Below are 13467 nucleotides of genomic sequence, written 5' to 3' on the forward strand. Positions count from 1 at the left end.
TGGCTTGAGAGAGTAGAAAAATCCCTGTTCTGATTGCATTTTGGTTGCAATTACTCTCTACTGGGATAAAGCAGTTAGTTTGAATGCATAATGTCTCCTGGGGTGGAAGCTTGCATGTCTTGCTGGTCCCTAGGTTTTTTTGAGGTCTTAATACCTCTATGGTCCCTAAGTTTATTCCCTTATCCGGAAATAGCTCCACTATTGTCCCTAATACCTAGGGTTTTTTTGCAGTAGAGGGGCACTGACTAGAATAGCTGTTGGGCTGGGCTTGGGGTAATGACTTGTAGGAAGTTTATAAAGGTGCTAAAGTCTGTTCCAGGTATGTATGATTCACAGTTATGGTTATGCACCCAGTTTGTTAGAGGACGAGCAGGGGATGAGGCTTTTCAGCCTTTGCTTTCCTTCTTCTCCTCTGAATCTGTTACATCCCTGTTAGAGAATGTTCACTTTCCCCTGCATGTTGGAGAGACCATCTTTCTGGTATTTAATCTGGTAAGCTTCCTCTGTACAGTCTACAGCTTTAGAATGAGGGCTGAGCTTTCTAGAGGGGCTGATGAGACCCCTGACCCAGGAGTAGACCCAGGCATGGAAAGTCCTGAGTGGTGTGGGAAGTGGGAGGATATGGGCCAAATCCTGAAGGAATTCTCTGACCCTGTAGTCTGGGACTTTCCCCATGAACAAATTCAGAACCCGGCTGAGGTGGGGAAATACCTGAACGAGAAGTACCATGGTGATCCTAAGGAGAAAAGGATCACTGCAGTGAGCTGGGCTGGTGTATGCTTGTCGCACACTGCTAGATACTCTAGGGCAGCAGACAGAAGAAAGGGGGCAGGGAGATAAATCAGCAGCTATCCCAGTCACTCAGGCTGCAGCCAACACCCCAGGCTCGAAGCCAGCAGTTAAACCAGAGAGCCAGCCTAAGCCAGCAGCTAAACCAGACAATAAGCCTCAACCAATGGCTGTTGCTACTAGCACTAGAAGCAGAAGGTGCACAGACAAGACCGATCGACCAGTAGATGATGATGATGATGATGATGATGCAGGAGAAAGACCCTCAGCGCTTCCTGACATAAAATCAGGAGTCAAAGCAACAGGCGCAAGATCAGAAGCCAATGTTGAGTCCTTCTCCCTGAAGGACCTTTGTGGCCTAAGGAAGGATTACACCCGACTATCTGATGAATCCATAATTAGCTGGTTAGTCCATCTTTGGGATGCTGCAGGCGAGGCTGCAATTCTGGATGGCACTGAAGCGAGGCATTTGGGATCCCTGTTACAGGATCCTGTCATTGACCAAGGAATGATGAGGGGGTCTAACCCTCACAACCTCTTGTCCTGGATTGTCAAGTAAATTGAATTCTCTTTGCCATCTGTAGGGCAGTTGTCTTCTGTTAAGTGGGCAGTTTTCCTCATCTTTTCCACAACCACTCCTCCCTCCAGGGAGATACCTGCTGATAACAGGCTGTTGAATGTCACTGCGTGGCTGAGAAGAACTGGAGCATCCCATTGTGAGATGCTCTGCCCAGAGGGAGAGCCAACCATTCTACCCAGATGTAATCTGGAGATTCTGGAACACCAGCCGGGCTTCTCCACTGGATTTCCCAGAGGAACAGCTGCCTCTTCCACTGGATCATCAGAGGAAGACTACACCCTTCTACAGGATCCCTGCTCCAGCAAAACCACACCTGACACTCCAGGAGGACAGCAACCACATTTCCAATTGGACTGCTACCAGCACCCTGACCAACAGGGTGTCAGGTTGTGTTCTGACTCTGCCAGTGTTGTTTTGCTTTACTGCACTGTTTATTTTATCTTTTTATTTTCTTCTCTATTAAAGAACTGTTATTTCCTGCTCCCATATGTTTTGCCTGAGGGCCCCTTAATTTAAAATTTATAGCAATTGGCAGTGGTGGGGCGAGGGGTGAGGGGTGATGGTGGGGCTTCTGCCTTCCTTAGCAGACACGTGTCTTTCCAAACCAAGACACCTCTGGGCACCTCTGGGTTCTGGAAAGTGTAGCACAAAGATACCTGTGTGCAGATGATCTCTACGTGCAGCAAACCCAGTGGAGGATTATAGAACAAGGGATGCGATGCCTGAGAGAAATGGCAGTGGCAGAGATTGTCTTCTCAGATGACGTAACAACTAGGAATCCAGACTTGGTACCATGTACATCTGTGATGTGGCAAAAGCTTGTACAACTTGGGCCACACAAATACGCTTTGTCTTTAGCAATAATGAAGCAGGATGACAGGGATGGGACTGCGCTCAATATGGCAAAGAAGCTCTGAGCATATGCAGATGCTGCACATGGCCCAACATATGCCAGAATCGCAGCAGTGCAAACACCTCTGCAGAAATTGGAGGACAGCATAGAGGAGAATCATAAGAAACTCAGGGAGGAGATTAAGGAAGATCTTCTCCAAATCTCAGCAGTGCAGATCAGAGGTTCTGGAATCCAGTGCAGACGTTCCCCCAACGGGGAGAGAAGGTCCACCCCAGGAGCTGAGCTGTGGTTCTTCCTGCGCCATTGCAGAGACAACATGAGGAGATGGGACGGAAAATCTGCTGCTGCTCTGGCACAACGGGTGCATGAATTGAAGGAAGGCAAGACTCAGAGAGAATGTACCACCACAAGGAAAGCAGCTGCAGCTGCCCATAGCCAAACTGCCAAGTATGATGATGATATGCCCGAAGGAATCTCCAAGACATGTGCCCAAGGAAAGAAGGATAACCAGGCTTAGAGGGGCCCTGCCTCTTGCCAGGTAGAAGCTAGGGAAAAACGTGGGTTTTGGACTGTGTGGATTCATTGGCCTGGCACACTGGAACGACAAGAGTATAAAGCTTTAGTTGATACTGGTGCGCAGTGCACATTAATCCCATCAAGACATGTGGGGACAGAATCTGTCTCCATTGCTGGTGTGACTGGGGGATCACAGGATTTTACTTTGGTGGAAGCTGATGTGAGCCTGACTGGAAATGAGTGGAAGAAACACCCTATTGTGACTGGCCTATTGTGACTGGCCCAGAGGCCCCATGTATTTTGGGCACAGATTACCTCCAAAGTGGGTATTTCAAAGACCCAAAAGGACTCAGGTGGGCATTCAGGATAGCAGCTGTAGTGACAGAGGGCATCCAGCAATTGAACACCTTGCCTGGACTGTCCAAGAATCCATCTTCAATAGGACTTCTGGAGGGACAAGAGCAACAGGTACCAAGTGCCACTTCAACAGTGCATTGCAGACAGTACAGAACCACTCGAGATGCTGTGATCCCCATCTAAAAAAAGATCTGAGAGCTGGAGAGCCAAGGGGCAGTCAGCAAAACCCACTCACCCTTCACCAGCCCCATTTGGCCTGTGTGTAAATCTGAAGGAGGACGGAGACTGACGGTGGACTGCCGTGCATTGAATGAAGTGACTCCACCACTGAACACTGCCGTGCCAGACATGTTAGAGCTCCAGTAGGAGCTTGAGCCCAAGGCAGCGAAGTGGTACACCACTATCGATATTGCCAATGCATTTTTCTCCATTCCTCTGGCAGCAGAATGCAGGCCTCAGTTTGCTTTCATGTGGAGGGGAGTGCAGTACACCTGGAACCCACTGCCCCAGGGATGGAAGCACAGTCCTACCATCTGCCATGGACTGACCCAGACTGCACTAGAAAAGGGTGAGGCTCCAGAACACCTACAGTATATTGATGACATCATTGTGTAGGGGAACACACATGGAAGTGTTTGAGAAAGGAGAGAAAATCATCCAAATCCTTCTGGGAGCGGGTTTTGCCATCAAAAAGAGCAAAGTTAAGGGACCAGCTTGTGAGATTCAGATCCTAGAAGTAATCCAGGATTCTAGGATCCTGGCAAGTGTCAGATGAACAGTATCAGATTCCTACGGATGTCATCAACAAGATTGCAGCTATGTCTCCACCAACCAAGAAGAGGGAAACACAAGCTTTCCTAGGTGCCATGGGCTTTTGGAGAATGCATATTCCTGAGTACAGTCAGATTGTGAGCCCTCTTTACCTGGTCACCTGCAAGAAGAACGATATCCACTGGGGCCCTGAGCAGCAGCAAGCTTTTGCCCAGATTAAGCAGGAGATCGCTCATGTGGTAGCCCTTGGCCCAGTCTCAGCCCAGGACAGGACAAGATGAGAAGAACATGCTTCACTCTGCAGCTGGGGACCATGGCTTGTTCTGGAGCCTTTGGCAGAAGGTGCCTGGGGAGACTCGGGGTCGACCACTGGGATTTTGGAGCTGAAGACTCAGAGGGTCTGAAGCAAACTACACTCCAACAGAGAAAGAAATCTTGGCTGCCTATGAAAGAGTCCAAGCCACCTCAGAGCAGAGGTTATTGGTACAGAAGCACAACTCCTCCTGGCACCCCGACTACCCATGCTGGAGTTGATGTTCAAAGGCAAGGTTCCCTCCACCCACCATGCCACCAGTGCTACATGGAGCAAGTGGATTGTTCTTATCACACAGTGCACCCGTATTGGTAAACTGAATCGCCCTGGGATTCTGGAAGTAATTACAAATTGGCCCAAAAGTGAAAATTTTGGTGTCACAGATGAAGAAGAAGAACCAGTGACACGGCCTTAAGAAGCTGCACCATACAACCAACTGCCAGCAGAGGAAACACGCTATGCTCTTTTCACTGACGGTTCCTGTTGCGTCGTAGGAATGAATCGGAAGTGGAAAGCAGCCGTATGGAGCCCTACACCAGAGGTCGCAGAGGCCACTAAAGGAGAGGGCAGATCAAGCCAACTTGCTGAATGTAAAGCTCTTCAACTGTCCCTGAATACAAAAGAGGGAGATAAAGTCCCAGTGGTACGGAGGTCTGAGGTTTGTTAGGGAAGACAGTGTGGATCAGTTCTGCCTTGAGTACAGACAAACCATTTGTGGGATTGTCTTTGCTCAGGGATCAGCTTGCACATGGTGGATCATGCAGAGAGATGGAACAACACGACGTGTACCTCAGGGAGATCTGATTGTGTGGTGAGAATCATATGCAAATATCACTGTTTGCTGGATGTTACTGCCATTGTGTGTATATTAAACCATACAGATGTGAAATGAAGGAAATGTGTAAGTGTCAAAGGTCTGAGCAAGTGAAAGATGGAATTTTGAGTGATTAAAATGGAAGTGGGGAATCCTGCAGCTCCGTAGTCTGGGGCCTGGATTCAGTAGTCTGGTATGGGTACATGATGGGGGCATGATGGGGATAATTTGTAATTTTTTGGGGGGAGCAGATGGAAGTTTTTACGTGAAAAAAATGCATGAGGTTTGGTAGTAAGTTGACAATATGGGGATAAGAGGTGGAATGTCCTAGAGTGATGTTATGATGGTCCTCAGAGATCAGGAGAGCTGGGAGGGGCTGGGCTTTATTTCTCATTACAGCCACTTTAGCACCATCAGTGCAGTCAAGTCCAAGAGAAGAACTTGTTCCGGCACAGATGCACAACGAGTGAAGTTCCCAGTGTAATGCTCTGGTCAGATCACTTTCCATAAGGACCTACAGGCTCCAGATTCCCCAAGAGTGTGGTTTATTGAAGCAACAAAACAGCAACCTCAGGATTGCTGCTGACCATGGCACTGCCTACCAAATTTTGATGTGTGTAGCAACAGAGACAACAGTAAAGAGAGATTATAGTAGTGAGATCAACCTATCTTTCTAATCTATCCATCTATCTATCTATCTATCTATCTATCTATCTATCTATCTATCTATCCATCTAATGTTTACTTAAGTGAATCTTCCCCATCCTGCTCCAAAGGTGTTGGAGGTGCAAAGCTCACCTAAAGCATACCTTTCAGGAGAGGATTAGACATCTTCTGACAACTGATTCTGAGCAGACAGAGATGTTTCCCCCTCCAGACATGGTGGTTTTTTTCCCCTCAGAGCTGTTTTCCTCCTCCAGCCTCTTCTGCCCTGAAGTCCCCAGTTAATTCTTTAAATTTCTTCCTGTCCTAGAGAGGTGGAACAATTCCATGGTTAGGTGGTGTTTGGTGACTCTGCTCATACATGCATTACATGACACATGCTTTCCTTCACTGGCATCCCCAGGGGTGTGTAAGTGCATTCGTTATTGGGACCTTATGAGAGTCTCTGTTACTGCTGGTCAGAATTCTCAGCTGACAAAAGAGGGAGAAGAAACACCTTGGTCCTCTTCCATATACTGAGGTGGCCATAGAGGCTCTGTGACCTCCATCAGAGGATCTTTGCAGGCATCCTTATCTCCTGAATGACCAGGATTTCTAACAAGAGAGAGCTCAGCCAGGAAGCCACCTGCAGAGCCAGGATGCAGCTGTGGGACAGGGCTGGGTGTCAGTCACTACTGAAAGACAAAGAGGACATGGCAGAAGCAGAGGGAGGCCCTCACCAGAGCCTTGAGAAATGCCACACCTTCCCTGTCAGCTGCCTGACAGGCTGTTGGAGCTTCAGTGCCAGATGGCCCCTGATTGTAGTGCCAGGGTCACTTTGGAATCTGTGCCTCCCCTCGGGCAGAGAATGACCCAAGAGAGCAGCAGCACAGAGCTTTGGGAATGTGTGAGCCCATCAGCCTTTGAGTCTTGGCCCACAAATGTTGTATGGCAAGTTGAAACCCATCTTCTCTTGCTTTCTGTGCAGGTCCTTGTAGAGAATGAGCAGGCACAGACGGCTTTCTCAGAGATGCCATGCCAGGCTCAGGGAGAGCTGTTCCCAGCCCGAGAGCAGGAAGAGCAGCTCAGGCAGCAGGTGGAAGAGCCACAGCAGAATGGCCAGGTAAGCCTGACTGGCCAGGTGACAGAGGGAAGGGCAGGAAGAGGGGCATAAAACAGAGCTCTTGGGCCTGAGGAGGCCAGGAGTCCCACAGGCACTGAAAGCACAGAGCCTTGGAATCTGCAGAGACCAGCGCTGGGACAGAAGAGTTACATTGGAAGCAGATGCAGGTAGGAAGCACAAGTGGGTCTGTACATTTGTGTGTACAGAACATCAAGGCAGAGCCACAAGCAGAGCTGCCCGAAGCTCAGAGTGCCATCATGGCAGTGAAGCGGAAGAAGAAGGAAGACATGAGAAGAATTCAAGAGGACAATCTCCATCAGCACAGCGGCAATTAACAAAAACAGGTGAGTGAAAGAGTGGCAGCCACTCCACTCAGGAAACGTCCTCTCCCTCCTTGTTTACAGAATATCAAGGAATGCCTGCAGGCAGAGCTGCAGAAAACTGAAGATAAGATCAAGGCTTGGGAGAAGGGGCTGGAGGAAGAAATGAAAATCGTCAGAGAGAACGCTAATCCCCTCCCTCAGGCTCTACAAAAGCAAGTGAGTGAAGGATGGACAGCTACTGCAGTCACCAAACTGGTGCTTTCTGCCCTTCTTGCCTTTCCACTGCAGAGCAGCAGGGAATGGGGCCGTGCCTCTGAGTGCCATCCTGCTCTAGTGTGGATCACAGTCACTCTGAAGGACATTTCCTGCTGTGCTGAATCTCAGCTGCTGCCCTGGACAGTGGGACTTGTCCTTTGGCCTTCTGGCCAGCAGTCATCCAAACTGATTCCTGCTGGCCTGTTCCTGCTCTCCCTGTTTCTTGAGGCTTTTTTAGAGTGGAACATGGTGACTCAGATGGAGGATTGAAACAAACTGTCTGTATCCCTTGTAAATCTGTTCTTTTCATTTGCTCACAGTCAATGACTCTTGGCTGACAGGGACAAGCTGCAGTCTCTGATGGCAGCCATCAGTCGGGAGGTCAGCAATCCCATCTGTGCTGCTGAGGGCTTGGGCAGGATTGTCTGGGAAACAGGGGCTCAGAACAGGAGAGGTTTCATGTGCCAAGCTTTGTTTCTGTGTTGCTGCTATGCTTTGGGCAAGTAGAAGCATCTCAAGTGAAATGCCTGCCAGGATCCCTGCACTCACTCTATTCAGTTCCTCTACTCTTATCTCCTGCTGTTGTATTCTAGCTCTGCCTCTTGTATTTCTATTTGCCTCTCTAAACGTTTGCCTCGAGCCTGTGTGCTCTGCATTCGTTGCCTGTAAAAGCAAAGGTGCTGGTGGCAGGACTTTAAATGATCAGCAAAGGAAAAAGACTCATTTCTCTCAGTCCTCAGCTGAAAAGGGTAGTAGGGCAGCCAAAATGCTCTTTGCTTCAGGAAGGTGACTGATGTGATACTTCCAAGCCTGTGCTGAGGCCAGCAATAAACCTTTGTCATGCAGCCTCCCACCCAAAAGTGATCCACTTCTTACCAAAGAGAGGGACTTTTTCTTTCTTGGCAAAAAGCCTCCTTTGACCTCTGCATGGAGAAAGCACGTCCACTGCAGCAGCAGTCATCCTGGCTGGTTTGCAGGGGACAGTCTACAACAGCAGGTGCTGTTGCTCTTTCAAAAGCTGACATGCCTTTCCTCAGAAAGGTCCTGCTCTGCAAGTGTTGCAGGAGCAAGCTCTTCCTCTCAAAGGCACTGTGTTCTGCCATTACTCCCCATTCCCCTGGGGAAAGGGAATCTTTTAGAGCTGTTTCCTTTCTTGTGTGATGAAATCACAGCACTAGTTTTTGCCCTCCTGTTTCTGTTTCCTCTCTCAGTGCCTGCGAGGACTGGATTTTCTTCACTCAAACCATGTGATCCACCGAGATATGAAGAGCCGCAACATCCTTCTCAGAACCGATGGCTCTGTCAAGCTGGGTCAGTGTATTCTTGGTCAGGTGCAGCATTCCAGGGATGTGGGTGTGGGGCTGCTTGGAGTGACTGCCAGCTCCCCAGAAATGGTGCTGGTGGCAGTGCAGGGACACCCGCTGTGAGCTGCTGACATGGTTGCAATGTGCACAGAGGTATGACAAGGAACCACAAGAAGTCAGGAGTGGTGTTGGTCTCTGTGTGTCCCTTCCAGAGGGAGTCTGGAGCTCAAACTTCCATCTCAAGCTTCAAGGGAATAAAGGCCAGTGCTGTGAGCAGTGTTAAAAAACCTGGGTTTTTCTGGAAGTGGCCAATTCCATACTTCCTTGGCTAAAGCCCCAAGGAAACCAAGGGTGGACAGTTCTCCAGGAGATTCAACAGCACATTCTTAGACTGCGAGTGGGGAATTCTTTTGCTTGCTTTCCTAACTGGAGCTGGCTTTGATGGTTTGTTGTTTCCTCCACAGCTGACTTTGGCCTCTTTGCTCAGCTCCCCCCTGAGCAGAGTAGACGGAGCTCCATGGCCGGCACTTCTGGGTGGATGGCGCCTGAAGTGGTGACAGGTCAACCATATGGCCCCAAAGTGGACATATGGTCTTTTGGAATCGTGGGCATTGAAATGGTGGAACGAGAAGTTCCTTGCTGGAATGAAACTCCTGGCACGGTAAGGAGCAAATACTCACTGATCCCGCTGTCTTTCTCACCTGTCCCATGTCCTGTGTGCCATTGGACAAAATCCCATTGCCATCTGCTGGCACCACTTCCACCAAGGTGCCCTTCTAAAAATGTCCCTGCAGCACATCAGCACCTGCTGTAGATTTGGTTGCATCAGAAGGGAAGTGGCAGTTCAGAAACCTAAGCAGTTCGGATACCTAAACAGTTCAGAAACCTGCCATTTTGGCCTCCAGGCATGCCTGACATTTCTCATTTGTGTTTCGAACAATGGTGGAACTCTGTCTGTGAAGGAAAGAAATTTTTCAGTGGAATGGTTGGATATGTGATACGTATCCTTCAAAATGGAGATTGAATCGTCCTAGTTTCATTTTTATGGAAAAAGAAAAAGGAAAAAGGAAATTTAAAAGGAAGAGGAAAATGAAGAGAAAATGGAAAAGAAAAAAAGGAAAAGAAGGAGAAAAAGGGAAAGGAAGAGGAAAAGAAAGAGAAAATGAAAAGAAAAAAAAGGAAAAGAAAAGGAAAAGAAAAGGAAAAGAAAAGGAAAAAGGAAAAAAGAAAAAAAAAAGAAAAAGAAAAAGAAAAAGAAAAAGAAAAAGAAAAAGAAAAAGAAAAAGAAAAAGAAAAAGAAAAAGAAAAAGAAAAAGAAAAAGAAAAAGAAAAAGGAGAAAAAAACCCCAAAGCAATGCCCAAGCAGTTCTGCTTGCTTTTCCCTTCATTAACCAAAGCACATCTATTTTCCTCCATACAGTAGCATATTTTCAAAGTCGTGTGGGTCTTCAAAACTTTCAGGCTTTCAAATCATCTGTACATTGTTCAGTCATGTGTGTGGGTGGCCTGGATAAGTTTAGGATGTGTTTTGCTCTGACTGCAGTTGGAATTGTATGCCAACCCTTGGCTGTTTCATGTTACTTTAACAAGTTGCTGAGCTTGCAGCCAGGTGCCTGGGCTGGGATCCACCGTGGGCAGTCGGCGCTGGTGCTGTGTTTCTTCAGCACAGGAGCAGGGCCGTCCCTGGGCTGCACAGTTCTAATGGCAGTGAGGACTCCAGCTCCCCACCATGTCCAGTGGCTGAGCTCAGCTGCAGAGAGACTGGATAAAACCCTCTTTGTGACCTCTGGTGGTGTGGGAAAAGTGAAGGAAATTTTCCTCTGGGTTGAAGAAGAAAGTCTCTTTGGTCACCATCTGTTTCAGTGCCACCAGCACAGAGCTGTTACTATTGTGGCAGGCATTTTCATGGAGACTCCAAGGCCTCTTTCCATTGTTATTGCTGTCTATTTTAGATGGATTCTGCATCTGCATTTTTTTCAAGAGGAGAAAAAAAACCCCAGCTTGCTGATTTTTGTTTTATGGCAGCTGTGCTTAAGGGACCAACAAGCACGGCAGAGATTATTTTCATGTAATAATTCTTGGAGATAGTATAGAGAGAGCAAACTTCCCCTTCCAAATATCCTGTCAGGCTGGTGTGAATCTTCAGAGAAACAAAACATGATTTTGGTGATGTAGTTCCCACTGGGTAGGTCACTCAATGAAATCAGCTGCCAAGGCAAGATCTGCTGAATGTTGGAAAAGCTGTGGCTGCATCGGGGTTTGGGTTTTTGGTTGGTAAAGGAAAGGCATCTCTGGGTCTCTGCCAGGGCAGAATCTGCCACTGTAGAATGGGCTCAGGGAGAGCGGTTACAGCAGGAAAGAAGCAGGTGGAGCCTCCTGTTTCCTTTTTCCCCAGCCTCAACTCCTGATAGCCATATGAGGGATACCAAAGCTGCAGCAGCCCAACCTGTTTTCTCCTTGCCTGCGTGACTTCCTGAGCTGCTGCCTGCAGACAGATGAGGCACGGCGCTGGTCTGCCAAGGATCTCCTGCAGGTAAAATGCAAAGGGGCTGCAGGTGAAACAGGGTGCGAGGGATGGGCTCCTCCTCCACGCAAGTCCAAGGCATCAGATGAGCCCCCTTCCTCCTCACCTCCACTCTTGGTGCTCTTCAAATGAAAACGGTGAAGAATCCTAGACTGAGCTGGGCTGGCAGGGCCCTGGAAAGGTCATCTGGTGCAAGTGTCCTGCAATGAGCAGGGACATCTTTAAAGAGATCAGATTGCTCAGAGCCCCTTCCCACCTACCCTGGAATGTTTGTCCCATCCCTGCCCAGGGATGGGGCACCTGCCAGCTCTAAGGGCAACCTGTGCCAGGGTTGCATCATGCTCCAAGTAAACAAGATCTTCCTTAGACCTAATATGACTCAACCCCCATTATATATTGTAAATATTATCTCATGTCCTATTGCAACTGTTAAAAAAGGTGTCCTCTACTTCCTGAGAATCCCCTTTGAAATACTGGAACATAGCAATGAAGTCTCCTTGGGGCCTGTTCTTCTCCAGGCTGAATAACTCCAGGTCTCTCAGCCTGTCCTCAGAAGAGAGGTGCTCTGTCCACTGACTGTTTCTGTTGCCCTGTTTTGTAATTTGGTGGTGTGCTCCCTTTTATCTAATGGCAAAAGAATTGAAGTAGAGCAATGCAGGGTACAGAGACATGCAAAGGTGGTGCAGGAACCCAAGGAAGCCAGGCCTGGCCGAGTGGTCGGAGATTTGGCTGTGGGCAGGAGGGGCTGTGGGGGCTCACTGTGAGCCTCTGAGGGGCCCTGGTTTGTGCCCCCACCCCACCCTTACAGGTTTCTGGCACGCAAACAGGGAGAGCTGAGAGGGACTTGTCCCAGCCCCATCTGCTGCCTGGCACGCTCAAGCAGACAGGAACTGCCCCAGGGTTACTGCCAGGGTGTGTGGCAGAGAGGGAAGTGCAGCACCCAGTGCCACTGGGCTGTCCCTGCTGGGAAGGAAGGTGCCATCCAGCACAGGAGGGGCAGGGCATGGAAAGGTAGACACTGCTCTGTGTCCCTGTGGAAATCAGCACAGTGCCTGTCTTTCAGAGGTAGAGACCTATGTGAGTCAGTGGAGTTTCCTGAAAGGAGGAAACCCCAGGGACAGAAAGTACCATTTCTAGAGCACTGGCAGGGCAAAAATCACAGCAAGATGAAGCAACCAGAATAAATGGATGAGTGGGATTCTGGGCCAGGTTTGCCTGTGATGGCAAGGTCCTGCACATAAAGATGGAGGCTCAGATGGTCCATCTTTCTGGATCTTTCTAGGAGCCAGGGGAATCCTGTGAAGCACTGAGCTTGGAAAGTCATGGTTCATTGATTTTTGTTGATTTTCTTTTTTCCTTTGGGCAGCATCCATTTGTAACATCTGCTGAGCCTGCGTCCAGCCTCGTGCCACTGATTGTTTCAGTGAAGAAGAGGAAGGAGACAAGAAAGTTATAATCACATCAGGACCATTTACTCCTCAACCAGTTTAGAGTAGGATTGTAGGTTAGGACTAGGATTAGGGTTAAGACTAGGGTTAGGGTTAGGGTTGGGGTTAAGGTTAGGACTAGGGTTAGGGTTAGGACTAGGGTTACAGTTAGGGTTTGGGTTAGGACTAGGGTTAGGGTTAGGACTAGGGTTAGGGTGAGGGTTAGGGTAAGATTGTCTAATAGGAGTGTAGAGTAGGATTGGAATTGAATAAAGTTTCTGAAACCACAACTTGCCTTGAAATTTCCTTCCTTTTCACTCTGTGAATAAGCTCAATATTTCCTTTTGATTTGTTTGTTGTTTATTTGAGGTGGAAAGTCACCCTTACAGTGTCTTTGGCACGGTGTGACAGTAAGGAAGGCTCTTCTTCATTCATCCTATCCAGACCACTCTGCCTTTGGAATATGGCCCACTGGTCTGTTTTTGTTCAGCTGTGGTACATCTTTTTGAGGCAGAAAATGACATTTGCAGGAAAATCCAAAGGAAGAATAGGGCAGCCCCAATATCCTGTGTGGTTATAGGCTTTCAGTTGTGACTCAAGAACATTTGGGTTCCTGCCACTTGGATTTATATCCCCAAGTGCAATCTCTGGCTGGAGGAGAGCCTTGCTCAAGTGAGAAAGCAGAAGGATCAGAGAGGAGGCTCTGAAAGGTCTCCTCTGGTGCAGAGCTGCCAGCGAGTGTGAGGTGAGAGCGGGCCCGGCCTTGCCCGGGGTGCAGCCCCAGCAGAGGCCTGGCAGAGCCCGGAGCAGCCTGAGCCTGGGCAGAGGCAGGCTGGAAGGAGGCCCTGGGAGCTGCAAGAGGCAGCAGCCGGGCCC

General features: G+C 48.7%; 1 protein-coding gene across 1 annotated transcript; it reads left to right on the forward strand.

The window, feature by feature from the left end:
* The first annotated feature begins 8559 nt into the window (after window positions 1–8559).
* Window positions 8560–12692, forward strand: LOC135290588 (serine/threonine-protein kinase PAK 3-like). Its single transcript, XM_064404500.1, has 4 exons — window positions 8560–8647; window positions 9105–9301; window positions 11036–11173; window positions 12531–12692. Exons 1-3 carry the CDS (start codon window positions 8599–8601, stop codon window positions 11057–11059), a joined length of 270 nt encoding a protein of 89 aa, XP_064260570.1. The 5' UTR covers window positions 8560–8598; the 3' UTR covers window positions 11060–11173; window positions 12531–12692.
* Window positions 12693–13467: the final 775 nt, after the last annotated feature.

Source organism: Passer domesticus, chromosome Z (assembly GCF_036417665.1).
Source record: "Passer domesticus isolate bPasDom1 chromosome Z, bPasDom1.hap1, whole genome shotgun sequence".
NCBI lineage: Eukaryota > Metazoa > Chordata > Aves > Passeriformes > Passeridae > Passer > Passer domesticus.

Coding starts and splice junctions, on each gene's coding strand:
- LOC135290588 (XM_064404500.1), top strand. CDS start 8,599: ATGAAGAGCCGCAACATCCTTCTCAGAACCGATGGCTCTGTCAAGCTG. Junction 8,648..9,104: donor CGATGGCTCTGTCAAGCTGG/GTCAGTGTATTC, acceptor TTTCCTCCACAG/CTGACTTTGGCCTCTTTGCT. Junction 9,302..11,035: donor GGAATGAAACTCCTGGCACG/GTAAGGAGCAAA, acceptor CTTTTTCCCCAG/CCTCAACTCCTGATAGCCAT.